This window comes from Episyrphus balteatus, chromosome 2 (genome assembly GCF_945859705.1).
Source record: "Episyrphus balteatus chromosome 2, idEpiBalt1.1, whole genome shotgun sequence".
Classification (NCBI taxonomy): Eukaryota; Metazoa; Arthropoda; class Insecta; order Diptera; family Syrphidae; genus Episyrphus; species Episyrphus balteatus.
The window spans coordinates 18364388-18385864 of record NC_079135.1 but is presented as its reverse complement, the minus strand read 5'-3'; the positions used below and the strand labels follow the sequence as shown (position 1 = coordinate 18385864).

General features: G+C 30.2%; 3 protein-coding genes across 4 annotated transcripts in view; all 3 read left to right on the top strand.

Annotated features, from left to right (window-relative positions):
• Window positions 1-21477, top strand: part of LOC129912072 (neurobeachin-like protein 1) — a 126018-nt gene that overhangs the window by 70004 nt on the left and 34537 nt on the right. The window lies entirely within an intron of this gene.
• Window positions 5859-7692, top strand: LOC129912076 (cuticle protein 19.8-like). Its single transcript, XM_055990183.1, has 2 exons — window positions 5859-6365; window positions 6460-7692. The coding sequence occupies exons 1-2, from the start codon at window positions 6351-6353 to the stop codon at window positions 7564-7566; spliced, it is 1122 nt and encodes a 373-aa protein (XP_055846158.1). The 5' UTR covers window positions 5859-6350; the 3' UTR covers window positions 7567-7692.
• On the top strand, window positions 18288-20315 carry LOC129912080 (cuticle protein 18.6). The gene is made up of 2 exons (XM_055990188.1): window positions 18288-18878; window positions 18982-20315. Exons 1-2 carry the CDS (start codon window positions 18753-18755, stop codon window positions 19564-19566), a joined length of 711 nt encoding a protein of 236 aa, XP_055846163.1. The 5' UTR covers window positions 18288-18752; the 3' UTR covers window positions 19567-20315.

The following is a 21477-nucleotide window of genomic DNA, read 5'->3' as shown; positions in this document are numbered from 1 at the left end:
CTATTTGTTTTCAAAAGGTATCCAACAAAAGGATTCCTTAAATCCAGATTCCTCAAATGCAAAGGAAATTTGCATACAACCAACTTCGCACCTAACCCATATCCAATAGTATGTCCAAGCAGGGGGATGCGGGGAAGCAGTAGGCCCTCCTTCCCCTCCTAAACATATTTCACTAATACTGAGTGCAAGCACTTTATAATATGTAAGCAATAATGGTGTGTAAACAATGGTGGACACACTATAGTATTTGTGGTACGTGCGATGTTATGTCCCTGGGCCTTATATCCCTGATTTCTTGACCATTGGACCGTATGACAGATGAAGAAGACATCGATGATGACAACATAAAAATAATAGAGCTACTGTAAAGTTAGACTTAAAATTACAAAAGCACTAACACTCCAATAGACAACAGTTTCTTAAAAAAAAAAACTGGCTAACCGACTAAAGTGTCTCAAATGTCATTTATGGTTAAAATGTTACTGTTGAATGTGCAGTGTTGCACTATGCATTGCGAAAGAGTGTTTTGAAAATTCTAATATTTATGAAAATTAATATGGTATGCATGATCCCATTGTACTAAAAAAAGTACACCCCCATAACTCCTTACCAACAATTTTTAAAAATAACTTTTCTTTTTATATATCTTAACTTTTATCTAAATAAACAGAAAATATCATAAAAATATATAATTTTTAATTTTTACTACACTTGGGTGCTAATGGGTTAATATAAATAGAAAATATTTTTTTTTTTTAACAAAAGGAATGCCTGAATGTCCTTGAAACTCTGTGTTAATATATAGAGCAAGTACACGCGATAAATCGCTCATTTTATTTTTGTGTAATATTGCTATATTGTAATATAGTGGTATTTTTTTGATAAAAAGAAAAATATGTACATAATTAGGATACTACTTGCCATAATGAGCATTTTGTATTTATATTTCTCGTAATATTTAATTTAAAAAAAAATAATTTTTGAATTTGAAAAAAAAAATCAAAAAACAGTTTTTTGAAATGGTAATGGATTGATCATTTATTTTTTTATTAATTTTTTTTTTTATAAATTTAAGTGTTTGATAATAATTTCTTAAAAATAGGATACCAATTTTTTTTTTTTTGAAAAATGTTAAAAAAAAACTTGTACCTATACTTAAAAAAATGTTTAAAAAATATTCTCTAACGATTTCCTAATTTTTTTTCTAAAAATTCTTATACAAGAAATCTAATGGCATACTTCGTATTGTGGTCAAAATCATTTTAAAAGTTAGTTTATTTTTTTTTTACATTTCTTATGAAATTTCTTAAGAACGAAAGTATGTATACTTATTTCTTAATTTGTTTTCATTAAAAAGTTATGATCTAAAAACTTATTTTACCATAAGTGTTAAATTAATTGCTTTTTTTTAATCCATATTTCAAAGCTTTACGAAAGATTTGGGATACAAGAATATTCTTGATACTTTCAAATTGAATCATCTTAATTTTAATACTAACACTAAAAATTGCAATCTTGAAATTTCGTCCTTTGTTGGGTAAAAATTATTTTCGTCAAACAAAAATGTTTTCAAAAAAATATAATAATATAAATTTTGTTTACGGATAATTATAATTTCTCTGTGATCTATATCGATCAATGTTAACAAAGAAAAAAAAAAACTTACCTTTTCTTTCACTGTTCTACATAACTTATTTGCTTTTCTATTCAATTCTTATATTATTTCACTACTAAAGACTATAATATCTTACACATCTGAAAGGTTCAACGATTAAACTAAAATTGAATGTTTCGCCCAAACTGTCACATCGTCAAACATGTTTTGAAGAATCCTATTTTTGAAGAAGTGACACCTTATAGAAAAAAAAAAAAATTAAATCCAACCCAACCATTTCGCACCATAAAAACGAAAAAACTAAAAAAAAAAAATACTAAACTTCAAGCTCAAATTAAAAGTAACATATATATACGTTTGTATAAAATTGGTATAGTTTGGTTTGTTGAATTTTGCAATTTTAGTGCACTTTGTGTTAATGCAAAGATATTGATGGCTTGGTAACACATCAGAAGAAACCTTCCATAAGTCTCGATTGTCGATCGCACATTTTAGTGCGTGCAACAACCAATGCCTTTAATTATTATCACAAATCACAATCTTACATCAGAATTGAAATCACTTTTAAGACAATTCGGGCAAATTAATTATATATATCGTTGTGTTGTGTTGTGCGAAAGGCGGCCAGTCGACATGCCATCGAAGCACATACCAAACGGATACAAGGTCTGACAGGTGGTTTGCTGGTTTGCGTTTATAGCTGGCTTTTTTTCCTATTCGAATTTGAAATACTTTTGATGTTGATCCACATTCGGGCTCCAGATTTAGCCAATTTTCAATGTTGTTATGGTCAAAATAGTATGTCTGTCTTTTTGCTGTGTGTACCTATGCCATGGAATGGAAAGGACCATTGACTTATTAAAAAATTGACTTAATTGAATGGCCATAGAAATTACTAAAATGTTGGTCACTATTACAACATATTTCGTGGTGTTAAAGGTTTTGTTATATGGTATGGTAAAAAGAAGGTCCTTAGAAGTCTGATGAAATCCTTCAATCAAAATAAAAAAAAATATTTTTGAAACAAATTCAATGGAGGTATAACATCTTCCTAACTTTTCATCCAATAAGTAATGAGTTTGCAAAATCTTTGGGCTTTTGGCATATTTCAAACAAAGTCAAAGAAATCAATTTATATAGGTAACGCCGAACGAAATCGAACAGCCATCCTGTGCAAAGACTGTCATTTAAGATGTTTTATGTTTTGAGCGGATGTATTTATTCAAATTTAAAAAAATCAGCCCTATTATAAACTCAAAATCATGCAAGTTTCTAACCTCTAAATTCTACATATATTATAACGTTTAAATGTTTTTCATTCAAACATTTGGATTTCAAAAAATTACTGAAACTTATTTTCAATTGAATAAAAAACAACAACAAAAATTATTATACATTGAAAGATAACTAGGACGTGCTTGACTTTTCTAACGATAAAAAACAGTAACCCTAAGCAAACACATAAGATTAATGAGAAATCTTTACATTCTTAGAGGATTCACTTAATTTTTTTTTTTAAGAAAGTTCTTATTAAAATGAAGTGAAAATCATATTGATTTTAACATAATTTAAACGTATTCTATTTATTTTTATAAGAAATCCTATTGTCTTAAGATGATGGGATTAAGGAAGATCAACATCTTGATTCTAACTTGACATATATGTAGTAGGTACCAATCGCACTTTGAGTAAAAGAAAAATTTTTTTTACAAAATCAATCTTTTTTCTTTAAGACTGCTCTAAGAAAGCAACTTGTTGAGTGTTTCAAAGTTTATGACAAATATTTTTGTGTAAAATGTATTTTTTTTTTTTTTTTTTTTTTTCAGTGAAATACATACGTTTATTATTTAAAATTGATATAAAAGATGAATAAGAAAATTAATTTTATAAAAACAATTTATTTTTTAAATATTTATTACTGGGGTATTTTAAATTTATTACTGGGGTATGTCATACCCCAGTAAGAGGAACGTGTAAGAAAAAAAAAGGTTAGAGGACAGAAGGTTAAAAATTAAAATAAAATGCACGACTGGGAGCTCGATTTTGCTCTTGATTAAAGAAGTTCTTTTATAATTAATAATTAATAAATGTTTGTTTTTTTTTGACAATTTAAAAAAAATTTAAAATTATATTAAACTTGTTTTTTTAGTTACTTAATAACGATTTCAAATCATTTCAACGACAAAATAAGGTACGACATTTGATTTCTTGTATGAGATTGATTTTTTGGAATAAAATTTGAAATAAAATTAAAATTGAAAACCGTTTAAAAAAAAAAATATTTTTTATGCAAACAAAATTTTTAACATTATAAAAAAAAAAATAATGAACAAACTTCCAAAAAAATTTATGAAAGTGTTTAAAAAAAAAAATGATTTTTCAGAACAAAAAAAATTTTTTTTTCGAAAATTCTTCTTATTTTTCAATTTTTCGGATACTAAAACCCTTTGCATAAATATTTTCGTTGAAATCCATTGAATCGCTTAAGAGTAAATTATAAACGTATAATTTACATACAAAAGTTTTAACTAAATTCGTTTAAGCCGTTTTTGAGAAAAGTTATTTTTTTTTTTTGAAGTGAAAACTTCTTTAGTATCGTAGTGATTTGAAACAAGATAAAACGAAAACGTGACACGAACATTCAACTTGTTATAACTTTTTTGTTTTAATAGATAGATGAATGAAATTTGTACTGTAGATAGGTAAATAAATAAATTATAATTGTACAAAATTTCAATTAATTTCATATTCAAAATACTGAGATAACGGTAAAAAGATGTTCTTTTTTTACACACGTTATATCTTTTGATCTAGTGCACATACAAATTTGATTTAACTTTAATACGCATGCTGATAACATAACCTTTTATTTGATGTATCACACATAACGGTACGTGCTCTATAAGTTACACAATCTTAAATTGAAAAAAAATTGAAAAATACCTCAAAACACCTGTGGAGATCTGTTGCCCTGCCACCAGTGGTGTAGGAGTAGGAAGTACAGTAATCTCAGTTTGATATTTCGACATGGTTGGCTTTAAAAAATTCTTACTTCTTTTGTAGGCATCTTAGAAATATGATTGAAGCATCATAAAAAAGGTGAAATAATAAGCTCTCATATGATATAAAATTTTACTATACGTTGTCATATAGAGGTGATGTATTAAAAATAAAGGTAGATTTTTTTCCTACTGGCTCGATTTTGGTATAGACCTTCGTTACGGGGTTGTTATGAAGATGTGAAAAATCGACATTGATATCGCGTCCGCGTTAGAAGTTATAGAGGTCAAAAGGTCACGAAAATCAGTTTTTCGCATATATCTCGTGACCTGTTGCTATGGAAAATCTGTTTGTCATAAAATTATCTACAAATATTGCCTTATGCATTTTTCTGTAAATCCAACCCCTATTGACCTCCGAGCAACAGGTCACGAGATATATGCGAAAAACTGATTTTCGTGATCTTTTGACCTCTATAACTTCTAACGCGGACGCGATATCAATGTCGATTTTTCACATCTTCATTACAACGCCGTAAAAAAAGGTCTATACCAAAATCGAGCCCAGTACCAAAACATAAAAAAAAAAAATCAAATATTTGTAGAAACTTTAAATTCTACTTCTAATGAGTATTTCCACTTCCAAAAGAGTTTGGTTTTGAATGAATTGTAAAAAGTAAAACAATATTTTTCCCATTACTACTGTCAAATTTTCTAGGTGAAGTTCAAGATAAAAAATCTCGCTTTTTATCGACCTGCAATCACCATAACTTTATTCATTCATTGTAATGATGACATACAAGTAACTGATTCATTGATGATGCTCTAACGTTAGTTCAAAATTCTTCCCCAAACCTAGATTATGCAGACGACACCAACTCTATGCGTGACTTCATTCAACAAAATTCCATACAATTCCCCTCCGTTAAAACACCTGTTGTATATCCTAAACATCTTTTATATATCATAATCTAACCCATAAGATGCGTGCTTTTGTTCATTTTTGTTACAATTAAATTAATTGTTCAAATTGTCTCTCTATCAAAACGTCGACGACCTCATGAGTCTATCAAAATGTATCCCGCCGAGTCACGTACTATACCTATACCTTATAGATTTCCAACTGTCAGACGGTTCGTCACAACATCGCAGCTTTGTACTGTCGCAGTGCATGCTGGAGGCAGACATATCTGGCATCTTGTTTTGTACTCCATAAATGAGTTCAGAAATGCGTTTACTCTTTTGGGGAAAAGCATTAAACGAATTAAATTGATTCATTAAAAGTCAAAGTGCTGACTGAGACTTGGTCGTCACTAGTCTCTAAAGCTTTAAGACCGGTTCGAAAAATTATGGTGCGCCCATCAAAAAGGCGATCACTGCCGTGCTGCCCAGAAAAATTCTTCTGCAGAAGCACAAATCAACTTTTTTTTTTTGGATTGTCCAATTCCAATCCAATACTCCATCATACAAGTATGGCACATTTCTCTCTTCACCGCTCCGTACCGCTTCTCACCGATTGGATGCGTAAGAAAGAGAGACTACATCAGTTTGAAATTGAACTAATTATTCAGTGATGAAATCAATCCAAACGTCACATCAACCAGCAGCTGGCTATACTTTGCTGGGGTATTCTTTGTGAGCGATGGCGACTTCACTTATATAAAAGTGAAGTTACCCAAGGAAATGTATCTCAAACCAAAGTTACAATCTTCTAAGTGTAGATCGACTCACAAATAATGATGTTCGCAAAGGTAAATCTCTCATTTGTAGTCTTTGCCAGCATCCTTTTGCTTTTTGGGATTCTCATTTTAACGATCAAAAATGCAATATTTGTATTCCTTGCAGGTTTTACTGTGCTTCTGCCTGGCTGCCGTAGCTCAGGCAGGTCATCTGCTCGGTGGTCATGGAATCGGACTTGGTGGACTTGGATATGGCGGTGGTATTAGCTATGCTGCCGCACCAGCCATTTCTTATGCTGCAGCTGCTCCAGCTGTTTCTGTGTCTTATGCTGCCCCCAAACTAGTCGCCGCTGCTGCTCCTGCGATATCATACGCTGCTGCTCCATCAATTTCATACGCTGCTGCTCCAGCTATTTCATATGCTGCTCCATCAATCTCGTATGCTGCTCCTGCTGTATCGTATGCAGCTGCTGCTCCAATTATTAAGGCTGCTCCAGCTATTAGCATAGCTCGTCCAGCGCCAGTTGTTGTATCTGCACCAGCACCAGTTGCTGTGGCTGCCGCTCCAGTTGTCAAGACTCTTGTCGCCGAACCAGTTGATCCCAATCCACAATACAGTTTCAGCTATGGAGTTTCTGACCCTCATACCGGTGATTCTAAGTCAGCTTCAGAGTCGCTCAAGGACGGAGTTGTCCATGGAAGTTATTCATTGAGTGAACCTGATGGTTCCATCCGCAAGGTCATCTACACTGCTGACAAAATCAACGGATTCAACGCTATTGTTCAAAAATCTGCCGGAGTCATTAATGCCGGACCAGTAGCAGTTAAAGTAGCAGCTCCAGTAGCAGTAGCAGCCCCAGCACCAATCGCAGTAGCAGCGCCAGCTCCAATTGCAGTAGCAGCACCTCAGCAAATTGCAGTTGCTGCCCCAGCACCAATTGCTGTAGCTGCGCCACAGCAAATTGCCATTGCTGCACCAGCACCACAAATAACTTATGCCGCCGCTGCTCCCACTGTTGTCGCTGCCCCAAGGGTGGCCTATGCCGCAGCAGCCCCGTCGTACGTAGCAGCGGCTCCAGCCATATCAAAGATCTCTTATTCGGTTGCTGCTCCAAGTGTGAGCTATGCCGCTGCTGCGCCATCGTATGTAGCTGCAGCTCCAGCCTACTCGAAAATCGCCATCGGTGGCGGTGGGCTTTCATTAGGTGGACTTGCATTAGGCGGAGGAATCTCCTACGGCCATGGACTCTCCTTAGGACATGGATACCATTGAGAGAAGCGGCGGCAATTAACAGTTGTTGGCCTCTGAATTGATAAAATCGACGCGCGCATCAAAAATCATGGAATGAAAAATAATTTATAACATTTTTTATAATATTTGTAAAAAAAAAAACAAATACATGCGATATAGAAAATGATATACATATAAATAATAATCAAATACATATTACATATATATTATATATTTTATTATTCTACTTATTCTATGTAACTAATTAATTAAGTAATTTTTTTTTATTTTTTATTTAAAAAAAAATATTTATATGTATGTAATCGTTAAACAAAACAAAACAAAAGAAAAGAAGAAAGAAAAAAAAAACAAAAGCAAAACAAAACAAGACCTAATAGTGAATTATCCTGCATTTACTGAAAATAAAGAAATTCAGTACAAAAATAAATAAAAAAACAAATACAAAAAAATAAATACAACCTTTTGATTTTCGGTTATACCTACTAAAAACATTCTTAAGGACAATTGTTAAGTGATCATAAAAAACAAAAAAAAAAAAACATGAAAAAGTTTAAATCAAAATATCTCAATATCTCAATTTTGAAAGTCAAATCTTGATAATCTGTTACCATTTAACTAGCTCATTTTAAAGTCACTACTTTATAATTTTTTGACGCGAAGAAACAACAAAGCATAATAAATTTAACTTTCTACTATACCAGATTAAATGTTGTACCAATTTTTAAATAATATTTAAAAGTAAACGGTCACTGTGGCGTATGTGTAACTTTTTTTGTTTTTATTTTGTTGTTTTATTATTTCTTTTGCTGAACGAAGATGGAAATCAGTTGATCTTTTTGAAAATTATGATTATTTAAATTATATTATTTAACATTCTATGGTGGTCAAGTCGAAATATTACAAATAAAATGTTGTTTTGGACTTTTCGGGGTTAGAGCCAGATAAAAAAATGAATACCAGATGGAAATACATATGGTCGGTCTCATAAGGAAACTCCACCTTTTTTCGAAAATGAATTTTGAATGCCATTTTTTTAGAAAATATGTGAGCGGAGCTACCCAGAAAATTTGAAGTCATTCCGAAAACTCTAAATAGACTTCAATTCAAATTTTGTAAAGCACTTTTCTCCCCAACTACTCTGTTGTTTCTCTACTCTTTAGTCTCTCCTGTAAAATTTTGATTTTGGGAGTTAAGAGGTTTCCTTATGAGGCCGACAATATGGATTTTTTTTTATGTTTGCAAAAGATAGAAATTTTTTAGTTGAATAAGGCATGTCTGTAATGGTTGGCCTCTTTTTGTTTTGATGTTTGATTTGGATAGATTTTGAGACGCTAACTATACAGGAATGTATTTTTTTTAAATTCCATCATGTTACACAGAGAAAAATAGACCACATAAAATAGAACAAAAACAATAAGATTTCTCTATGGTTTTCATCCAAGAAGGAAACCTTATTAAAACAATCGGGTTTTCCTTATTGTTTTAAAATCTGCAAAAAAATAAAAAAAACGATGACCAGGCTGGGAATCGAACTGGAGACTTCAAATCATTAGTTGCCCACCTTACCACCTGAACCAACCTGCCATGAAAATATTGATCGCGATTTTTGTTCAAGTGCTAAGTTGTAAAAAAAATCAACTTTTCAGTCAAATTTTAATAAGATTTTCTCTATAAAAATAATAAGAAATCTCCTTAAAAAAACCTTATTAATCGTTGATTTTAATAAGATTTCCTTATGAAATGTATGGACGGTTAAACAATATGGCAATCTGTTAGTTTTTAGCGGGTCATATTTTTCTCTGTGTAGAATTATTAGATATTCAGAATAGTTTTTTGTTTGCAAAAAATTACCTGAGGCCTTGTGCTTACTTATAATATTATATTTTTAGAAGTTTTCTATTAAAAAAAAAAAACGAACAAAGAATAAATTTCGTTTAAAAAAAACAGCTAACTATAACTTTATTAAATAAGTGAATAAAATGGGAATTTTTAAGTCATTACCTTAAGAGTAAATTTTTTTTAATAGAAACTAACTGAAATTTTAATAGTTTAGTCAATAACAATAAAATTTCAATATCGCAATAAATGCAAATGGACAAAATAGTTTATGAATACTCATTTAGAAATACAACAGCAAAAAGCTGTATGTTTTAAAAAAAAGATCTAATGCTTTTTAATTGTTTTTTTTTTTAGTTTTATAATATTCAAGAAACTAAATGGCATTGTTTTAGAGTCAAAACTCTTTTAAAAGATGTTTTATATTTTTCACGTTTATATTAAAATTTCTTATAAAATAATATTAAAACAATTTTTCTATGAGCAACTTTTACCAAATAGCAAGTAAGTTGTTGCATTTTTGAAAATTGTCTCAAATGTACTATTATTATGTTTGTGTTATTATTTTTTTTTTAATATAGGCTCTTCACCGTGCAAACCCATTTGTGAAATTTGTAACTATGCAGAACTTATAGTTGTACCATTTTAATATCTTTGATCAGTTCATGAACATTTTTGGCTGTGACAAATAAGTACACAGGAGTTGTATTGATAAAAACAAAAGAAACAAAAAAAAAATTTCATTAAAATACAGTTACTCTTTTACCATGACTAAACTTATATCAAATAATCTTTGGCACAAGGCACAGAAGTGTTAGCAGCTCAATTAGAATACGTAATTTAAATGTCTCTAGTAGTTAGCTTGGCACAATATAATCAGCCAAAGCAATCTTCGAATAAAGGCTTTGACATGGACAACGCCTTTTTTTTTTGGCTTGTAGGTGTCTTAAATGCAATCGAGTGTTGAATTAATAATGAATATAACTGTAGTTTTTTTTTTTTACCCTAGATACATTGTTGCATGAAAAATATGACCAGCAGAAGGACTTAGATCCTTATTTCTTTAGGATTTCGAAAACATTTTAATTTTTTAATTTTTGTGTTTAAATTTATTTACTAAAAATTGTAAAATAAGAAATAACTTATGGCAACATGTTGCTTCTAAATTCAAGCGTCATCAAACATTTATAGAATTGATAAATCACCATTGAGCCGGCCGGCTGCTAAGTTGTCTCGCTAATCTGGTTTAAAGACTCTTTTGCCGGCAAAGTGAATGGCACTAATCTAGTATGTACTCGTACAACAAACATACTTCTAACGAAACAGTTGGGCGTCTATCTACGAGTACCTAGCCTAAATTAAATATTCCAAATAAACGTAAGTTGACAAAATCAAGTTTCTAAAGTGTATTTTGTGCACCCAAATAAATCGTTGTATTATAAAAATGTTGCGAATTTTCGTTTTGTTTCTTTTGCTTTTGTATTTTATTTTGTACCAACAAATACTGTCACCAAGACACACTACAAAAAAGAAACAAATTAAAAAACCATTCAAGTTAACCGTTTAATGAGCACGACGACAATTGTTCCAACCGAATAAGGGTTGAAGGCAGCCTACTAATTGCTCTTTTTTTTTAGCAACACACAATGATGTAAGACAGACACACAAAATGTGATCTGAAATAGATTTTAAAATTAAATACGAACAAAAAAAAAAAAAATTACTTTCACCATATTGGGATTTTTAGAAGTAAATCTTAAGACGCATTACATGATGTAAGCTCATTGCGGTGCATTCGTAAGATATCTGTCAAAAGAATGCTGTCAAATAGACTATTTCATCTAACTCTGATATACCGCTATTTGAGACATACAACACATCTGTCATAGTTTTATTAAAGTTATTTCTTTGAGAGTGACAATTTTCCCAAGCTAGGTACATATTTCATTTCCAATAAATTGATCTTATCTTCGAATATTTTGTGTATTTGAAGTTTTGTCATCGAATGTCTTTAAACTATACAGATCATAGTTTGAAGTGAAATAGAAACCAATTAAAATACCTAACTCTTGGTTGATAAATCACAAATATTGTAACGTTGGAAATAGAAAATAAAGTTGTACAGTTATTTTACTTGCAATTTTTTATTAATTAAAAGTAACGCTAAACATTAATGAGTTAAACAAAATGGTATTTACTGAAATTCAAGTCATTTTAGTTTGAAATAAGAATTTCAAATTATATGATGAAACAGAACTAAAATTTCGAGATTTAGGAAAATCTTCGAAATTTTCGTGGTATACCTACTATGACTCAACTTTTGTGTAAAGCAAAAACTTTATTCTTGTGAATCTCAACAATTCGTGTCTTAAAAAAGTATTGTTGCTATTGTTTATTCTATTTTGACGTCCAGGGGTAAACGGTCTTAGACTCAAAAAATTGTATCATCTTCAAGGTTGTGATATATGATGTCAACAATTAGTCTGTTTTTTTTTTTTACATTTAGTACGTTTTTGACAAAGTTGCATTCGATACTCATTTCCGAAAAATTATGATATTCATTGAGTCATAATCATAAACAACTCTGCCAAAAACATGAACTGCCAATTTTAATGCACGGTTTGATGCAGTTTCACTTTGCTATGAAAAAAATCCTTGAAATCTGGTAAATCGTGATGTTAGTATTTAATGGCAAATACATAAAGTACTCTATTCCGAAGTGCGTTCCGTCCAATGGAAGAATGGTCTCATCAGTTAGATGCCGTTAATACTTCTAATACACTAGAACTAGATGATGGGGTCTTGAACTTCAAAGTACCTTCTCCTTTTTTCCCTCGATCATTGTGCAAAACTATAACAACACAGTTTTTAAAAACGCATCCACGACTTGTCTTAATCAAGAAATTGTACCTTTTTGGAAAATTCTGATCGGAAAGCCTCTTTGAGAGGTATCTAAAAGCATAACAGTCTTAAATATCGCCAAAAAATTAGCTTCTCTGATCAAGTGCTGCGCAATTTTTTTTTAATAAACAATATATGGTCAGAGTAGGCAAAACGTAACAGGGTTGCCAGCAAATATAGCTATTTTAAATTAATTATTATAAAAAAAAATATTTTTTTTTAATATCGATAAATATTAGGTATGTAAGTTTTTAAATCGCAGAAACCCTATGCAAGTTTTAACTTTGTTAAGGCAACAATGCGTCAATGGTTATGAAATAAAATTACCTACTTTTGTGAGTACATTTTGTCTATATTGAAACTCCATAAAAAACGCATAACAAAAAAATTCTAATTCTTAACACATGGCAACTCTGATTCTTTTGGGATTTATTGCTAAGTTTAGTTTTTTGTATTTTTTTTTAATTTTTCCTTCTTTTTTTTCAATATGTACAGTACATATATATTGTTCCAAAATTCCACGGTGGAACACAAATCCTCTAATTTTTTGCGGATTTTTATTTCAACTTCTTAGTCTTAGTGAATACTCCATATAAAATTACCTTTAAAAATCAAAAGAAAATGTTTGACATCTAAATTTTACGTTTAATCTGTGAAAGAATGGAAGTCATATAGAAATCTAAAAAAAATTAGGAAAATTGTTTCTCAACTTTTCCAACCGGATAGCGGCATTTTCAACTGCATGTCCCGGACTAGAACCACCCGAATATCTCGTTATTAATATTGTTTTCTTTTATTGTAGAGACGATATTTTTTCATTAATTTGTATCACATCAAATGTTAATATTAATCAATACTTTTAAGCAAGCAGAATAGACAAGTTTAAACAAAAGAGCTGATCAACGAACTTTTTTTTATTTCTTAAGTTTTTTTACTCTCCAGTAAAAAAAAACTATTTTCCTCTAATAAATTAATAATACTGTTAAAAATTTGATTTAAAAGAGATTGTAAATTAACTTCAGTTTTTAGCTGATTTTTGTTTCTCCTTTAAGCTCTCATATATAATTATGTACTATCGACCTATTTAAACTCCAAGTTTATCTCCCAAATTTATAAATATTATTACCTCATTTTTATCCGTTCATTGCTGTAACAAATAAAGTCTAAGACATTTATTGTAAGAAATTATAATAAATATAGGTAAACCCCAAGGTCACAACAGTTGAAGTAAATTACAATAACAATGCAAGTCACGTACTTGAATCTAACTGCTATAGCAAGTAAACGACTTAACATAAACTAGAAACAGTTGTGCGTCGTCGTTGGTTGAGCTGTCAACTTCTACACTCTACCAGTTAATGAAATGATAGCTGTGAAAAATCAGCTTTAAATGGATTACAGATAACACAACTAATCGAGCTTAAATTGTGGTAAATTTCAATTCACCACGCCAAATAAAAAGCACATCATCATTACCTTGCCTCAAATTAAACTTCAAGCTCTGATTTAAATTGTGTTGTATTGACTTTGGCATAGGATTTATGTGGCCCACATTCTTAAATTAAATGCGTGAGTTCAACACTTTTTAAACTTGTGAACAATGGACTTATGGATGTTGCCAACTTTTTTGGGTTATTTATTAACTCAACAATCTTTAACAATATTTTTTTGTGTGATTGTGACAAAATATTTATAATATTTTTTTTTAGTTTTAGTATGCAAAACATGATTCATTGTAATTTGGCATGGTTTCTTGTTTGGTAAATTTTTTTCCTAAGAAATTTAAGTCGAATACTATGAAAAAAATCAGTTTATAATATAACAAATAAATGTCATAAAGTTAAAAAAAAAGGAAAAGGAAATTATAGGCAATGTGTTGATAAAAAAAATACATTAATTTTTATGAAATAAGTTGCACCTGTTCAATTCTTAGCAAAATGTTGGGAAAAAAACAAAACTTTTACAATACAATCGCTTGGAATAAAACAGTTAACAAAATTCAACTTCATCTTCCAGGGCCTGTTGCTCATCAAGCTTCATCAGTTGCATGCTAAAATTTGATCATTCCTGAATTATTTCGACACACATACATTTTTACTATGATACAATTGTGTCAAACTATTGGTTTTTGGTGTCATCGATAAAGTTAATGCTGTTGATACATCTTGATGAGAAACAGGCCTTTGTCCAATTGACTTAAAATTAAAATTTAATTATACAATAAAATTCGTTCTTCAAAAATAAATGAATCTGAGTTCCAAAATAAGTACGCAACTTGATATCTTTTAACTACGATGCATTTTTAGAAAAAACGAAAACCATATAATATATGTATGTAGGGGAGAGGTGCTGACAGTGAGACACCCTTTTTTTAAATTGGTATATCTTAGAATTTTTTCAAGATAATTTAACGAAACTTTGAAGTCAGTTTAAGACATATTTTATCTTAATGTTGCAAAAAAACTTGTAGCTAAAGAATGAATGAGAGCATCACATTGGACTAAAATGTAAAAAAAGTCAAAACGTCTCACTGTTTGCAAAGGGTGCGATCAGTGAGACATTCTTAGGTGAAAAAAAAATTAACGCAAACGTCAAATAATTAGGTAATTGACAAGTATATAATTAATTAATTTATGTTACTTTAACCCATTTTTTTCAAAAAATGTAAGAAAAACCCCCAAAAAAAAAAACGAAAGAAAAAACACTACGAAATCATATTGAAGTCATGCTAAAATAATATATTTTTTCTTAAATCTTATGTCTCACTGTTTGCTTTTTTAAAAATCTATGTCTCACTGTTTGATTTTTAATAATGTCTCACTGTTTACTTTTTGTCATTTTTCGGAAAAATATAAAATTACAAAAAACGAGAAGGAATTCTAATCACATGATATTTTTTTATGAAAGAACATATAAATATAATACATATGTAAAAAAAGTTCTGTCCACTAACCAGATTTTTTTGTGTTATACACTCTTTTTATAACACTCCAAAAACTGAAAAAAAAATTATTATTGAAACAAAAAATTTTTTTAAATGAATTAAAAGAAAAGAACAAATATAAATAAAGCTCAGAAAAAGTTTTAATTGATTTAAATTTATTTTGCATTTAAAAATTATTTTTTTTTTAATTCACTCAGTTTGTTTATTTTTTAATTACTTTCAGTAGTCTTTTTTATGAAAAAAAAACTTATTTTTTTAAGAAAATAAACTGGGATTTAATAATAAGTGCAAAAAATTAATACTCATTAACGTGTTTTTTTGACTTAATGGATATGAAAGTGTAAGAAACAACTTAAAAAACGAAGAAAATTGTGTTTGATGCAAAATGGCGGAGAAACGGTTATCCGCAGAAAAAAAAGTTTTGTAACAAATTTAAACTGTAATAAATTCTTGATTGGATGCAAAAAAATCATTCGAATCAGACGTAGTTTCGCAAAGATAAAACCAGTAAAAGGAAAAGAGAGCAAAAATCATTAAAAACAACATAACTCGAAAACGGGATGAAAACGAGAAAATTGCCACTTAAGTTTTTCGACTTAAAATGACCTCAGGAATCCATGGTTTTCATTTGGGGCGTTGACTGTGGGACACCCTGTATATATATTCTTAATTTAAGAATGCATAGTTTTAAAAGTTGTAGCAATTTTAAATTACATCCGAAACCAAAGGTTTGAAAACAAAATTTATGTCCAGTTTTCGAAAACTCTTCAAAAAAAAAAAAATTCATTTTGAATTTCAAATTTCATGTGAAAATCGCAAGCTTGCTCTTATGGTATTTAAGTTGCTTGAATTTTTTTAGGTAAAAAATCGAAAAAAAAAGTTTTTTTTTAATTTAATAAGAAATTTAGTTATGTATGTATTATTATGTAATTAGAAAAGAAGTATCAAGGGACAAACTAAAAAAAAAATACATGATATTCAAAAAATAGCAAATTTGATTTTTTAAAAACTGTTTTTAATTTTAAAATTAAAGTAAACGTTTTTGGACAAACATTTATCGCGGATTTTCCCTATTTCCCAAAAAAAAACCCTTTAACCTAAAATATTTTTATAGACTTTTCGGGTTCTTGGTTTCTGTTATAAATGAAACATTTTTACCAATTTTCATTGGTGTAACAATTTTTTCCTAGTTTTTGTGGTACTACACTTAGGAGCAAAAAAATGGAATCAAACTTTTGCGTTTTTTTAAAACGTTAATTGGCCAGGATGTAATTGACATACATGAATGTTAATTGCACCATTAAAAAGCTTGAAACAAAGGCTTTAAATCAATACTAGGAACTTTAAAACCCGTTCACTTTATAAGGATCCAATCAACATAAATGAAGCATGTAAGCAAAAAAAGACTGAAACTGAAACAGAGAGTATCTGGAAAATTTAACATTTAAAAAAAATTAAGTGCAATTTATTGACAGATAACGTCAATAGTAACGGTAGGAAAAAAAAACTGAAATTGAAGCAGAGAATATCAAGAAAATTTAACATTTAGAAAAAAATGAAGTGCAATTTATTGACAGATAGCTATGATACTATCGTATGCATTTTGAAGTTTTTACCAACAATTAAAAGTAAAAAATTCAAGCTTTTAAATGAGACCATAAAACTTGAAGAAACATTATTTTATCCATTGCAATTTTTTTTTTAAATAAAAATTATCTTTTTTGATTCCGTTTTTTTGCTCTTAAGTGTAGTTCCGAATTTCATCATTTCTTAAAAAAAAAACACCCTTTCACTCAAGATAATTTTGTACACTTTATAGATTCTTAATTCTTATACCAACCAAAACATTTACACCAAGTTTTAAAAATTAATAAAATTTAAATCAGCTGTTATGATACCTTCCTCACACACACCTTAACCCATCAAAAAAACACCCTTTCACCAAAAATAATTTTAGGAACTTTATGAATCCTTTGTCCCTGCTTTATCTAAAACCTTCATCCCGAATTTTATAGTGTAGCATGTTTTTCACATGGGTTTCGGTTATATTTTACTTGTTGAAGTAAAAAAACAAGCACCTTTGTTTTTAATCGGCAATAACTTTTCTTAGAGCAATTGTATTGACTTTATTTTTATGTCATTAGGTTCAGGATCAAAAAATACCTTGAAAACATGTGTCATATGATGATATTCGACAAACAATTTTTTTCAGTATATTTTTGACCTTCACCCCCTCCGTCTTGTCCGCGAAAAAACACCCTTGCCACCAACTTTTTTTTATAGACTTTTTTTGTACTTGGTTCTTATTCCAAAAGCAAACTTTTTGCCAAGTTTCATGAGTGTAACAATTTTTTCTTTTTTAAATGCCTATTTTACCTGTACTATATAGGTACCTAAAAAATAAATTGCAGAATAAGTTGTATTTTACAAAAAATTAAATGCATGCAGTCAATACTCTCTTTCTTTCTAGTTTCTAGTTCCTTAGTGCTGAAAAAAACACAATAGTTTTAAAATTGAAAAGAATTGATTTTTCAAAGATTGGTAATGAAGCTACAATTAAAGCGAATTTAATTCAAGCGAAATATAAAACGTATACAAACAAACTCCTGATAAACATCTAGGTTTAATTAAAATGTCTATTAGCCATCACTTTCGGATTCCATCTTCATTTTTGTTATACAAATAAGGACATATTTTATTTCTGTCCTTACTTTGAAGGACGTTATATGCCTTCACCAATAATGTCCCATTGTCTAAATCAAATTTTATATGTATTTTGAAAGTCTCCTGTCATTGTCATAGATACTTAAAATTTTAACCACCTCAATAAATCATTTGCAAATAAAAATAAAATTCATTTGGAAAGCTACCATAACATAAGTCTACTCGTACAACATACGTCATTACCATGGTGTTTATAACTAATTCGCCCAAAAACTGTTTTATCAATTATTATAGTTTACCCAAATTCGCCTTTTTTTCTATACGTATACCAACTGATACTTCTTCATAGTAAAAGCAGGTGAAGAACATGTTGGTATTCAATGATCTGGTTTTTATAGTTTTTTTTTTTTTTTTTGTTATTTGATTATGCGTGAGAGGACACACTATTGCCAAAAAAAAAAAGAAATAATTTATTTTTAACTAAAAGGCCTTCACAAGGCTTGAAAGTCTTCAGCACACATTATAATATTTTTTGGTTATTTCAAACTCTTATACGCCCGCAGCCTACATTTATATATGACAACTTGCATATGCGAACAGAGTTGAAAAATTTAATTGTATGAAAATTGAATAACAATTATATTCCCGCGTGCATATTGCCCATGGTAATATTACCCGATTTACGTGCCCTGACTACGGATTATCTATACGATTTGGAAATTGAAAAACGTTGAATTTACGACGGACGACGATGAATACATTGGACGGGGGTAAAAATCAGTTCGCTCGCCCCATCTTCTTTACGTTTATTTTGGTATACCTTTAGTTTATATGAAATATTCAAATTAACAAAAATTCAAGCATGGATATCATTTTTTTTTTTGGGTATAAAAAGACGCACTGCCGTTTCAGCAGTATGTCAGTTCACTTTAGAGCATCAGACAGTGAGAAACAATCCTTTTCTAAGCCCACAATGAGTCCGCTTATTGTAAGTATTTGGGTTTCTTCTTTTCTGTCCAAATTATTTCACACGCCACTGCCAATTGGATTATTACTAAACGGATTACAATATAATTCTTCATTCTTCACAGATTGCAGTTCTTTCCACTTTGGCTATCTCAGCTAAAGCTGGCCTCATCCCAGCAGCTGCTCCTTTGGTTGCTGCAGGACCAGCACCTCTGGCGTACGCCTCGCCATTCGCCGCTCAATACTATTCCGCTCCATTGATCCAGAGGGCTGCCTATGCTGCTCCAGTTGCCCGTGCCTTCGCTCAGCCAATCGTTGCCGCCCCAGCTCCAGTCGTTGCCGCCAGATCCTTAGCTGCTCCAGTTGTTGCCGCCCCAGCCCCAGTTGTTGCTGCCCCAGCTCCACTTGTTGCCGCCGAGGAGGTCGATTCCTTCCCTCAATACAGATTCGCCTACGATGTCCAAGACACCCTTACCGGTGACTCAAAGACCCAAGAGGAAAGCCGTGACGGTGATGTTGTTCGTGGATCTTACTCCTTGATTGAACCTGATGGTTCCCGTCGTATTGTCTCCTACTACGCTGACGATATCAGTGGATTCAACGCTGTCGTTCAAAAGGATGTCCCAGTTGCAGCTGTTGCCCCAGTTGTTGCCGCTAAGACCATTGTTGCCCCAGCTCCAGTTGTTGCTGCCAAGACTATTGTAGCATAAGCTTTTGTATGTGCCGGATCTCGCCCCAAAACCCCAATTACCTGAAAAACAACCCTGAAAATAGCTCATTGATAACCGCCAAATTCGGAGTTCGTGCAATATTAAGAGTGACATCTATTGTAAAAAAAATAAGTAAAACTCTTCATTGTCATTGTTGTAAATTGCTTTCATCACTTCTTTCTTTTTATTATTGTCCTCATTGAAAAATTGTAACAAAAAAAAAATTGGAAGAAACATATAAAAACAAATATTTCTTAAAAAAAACTAATTTTCTTTTTATTTAAATTGGTATTGATTGTTGAAGGTTTTTCATGATGGATGAAATTCATGATCGAAACCTCATTAGAATTCTCAGTAGGTGATTTCTCATTCAAAAGTGATTTTTTCGAACGAGTTTGTAATAAATAAAATATTATGATGATTTCACTTTGTTTTTACTTTTTGAGTTTCTCAAAACGATTTATTCAAATAGCGCTTCACAAAATGGCCACTTAAAAAATTTGGGTAGTTGCAGAGAATACTAATATGATTTGGCGTAGTTTTTTGACGAGAGAGAGTGGAATTGTTTTTTTTTTTAAATGAATTTTACAAATCAAATAAATTGCATTTGAATGTGGGGTAAGGAACTTTTTAGGTCGTAAACTGGAGGAATTTAAATTGGAACGAAATGAGGGCAATGTACCACTTCCTAAGAATTTAGATTTTTTTTTTTTTTTGATAAATTTCCATTGATTCAGTATTAACGATCTTCGTTGTTTATTTTTTTTTTTCCAAAGTTCTTATTGTGGTGACCATTTCAAAATTATTTATTTTGAGACTAAATTGTGGAATTTTGACTGATATTTTCCAAGATCAAAAATATGTGGAGAATTTTTTCGTTTGTATAACAACAAGGGCGCTTTTATGCTCCAATCAATTCAATAATCAAACTTTCAGTAGGCAATGTAGGCCTTAAAACTTTGTTACATTTTCTCAAGTTGATTCAGAGTTATCTGAAGAAAATAGTTGAGTTAACTCGGAATAAACGTTTATTTTGCATTGCAAAACTGAGTCATGTAACAAATTTAACAAATTTTCAGTTCGATATTTGAAAATTAATTGTGTAAAAAATTGATTAACATCTACTGCAAATGGTCCCATTACAAAACTTATGTGAAATCATCCTTATAGTGTAAAAAATTTAAAATAATATCGTATTTTTTCTTTCTTGCCTCATATGGTTTTCCATTTTCAAACTCAAACTTTTGATCAGCATAGGTACTAAATTACATCATAGGTAATTAAATTTTAGCAAATCTTATTGAAACTACTCGAGTTTGATTTTCAAAAAAAAAAACAAAGAGACCTCCCTGATATTAATATATAAATAATAACACATGTTGCGAGAGGGAGATATATTTTCCTGCTCCAAAAAAAAATTGAAAATTAGCCTGCGATTTTGGACTAAAAGAACGTTTTTTTTTTAATGACAAAATTCAATGGAATGCAAAAATTTGGCAAAAAAATGTGTAAAAGCCAAATTCGATTCAAAAAAAGTTCGTCTTAAAAATAGTCAATTTTCGAAATAGAAGAAAAATTATTAGTTTGTTTTTTGACTAATCTTTCGAGTTTATTTTTCTTAAAAAAAAAAACAATGACAATTATTACCTCACATAAAAACAATAATAACTACACCAGTTTTTCACGTAAAATTACAATTTTTTGAGCTCTTATTAATTCGTTGGTAGTAAATTGAAAAAAAAAAATAAAATATTCTTAAAACATCTTCAAAATTTGGCAAATGTAAATTAAAAATATAAACATTAAAAAACATAAACATAAAAATTTGGGAAGAGTAATGAATTTCAAAGAGGATAAAGACAACATATGTATATGCATAAGCTCAAGTTATAACACTGTGATAAAATAAGA

Excerpts from the sequence above, each read along its gene's own strand:
- LOC129912080 (XM_055990188.1), top strand. The coding sequence starts at position 18,753 with ATGGATATCATTTTTTTTTTTGGGTATAAAAAGACGCACTGCCGTTTC. Across the intron at positions 18,879-18,981 it reads CCACAATGAGTCCGCTTATT|ATTGCAGTTCTTTCCACTTT; the intron begins GTAAGTATTTGG and ends CATTCTTCACAG.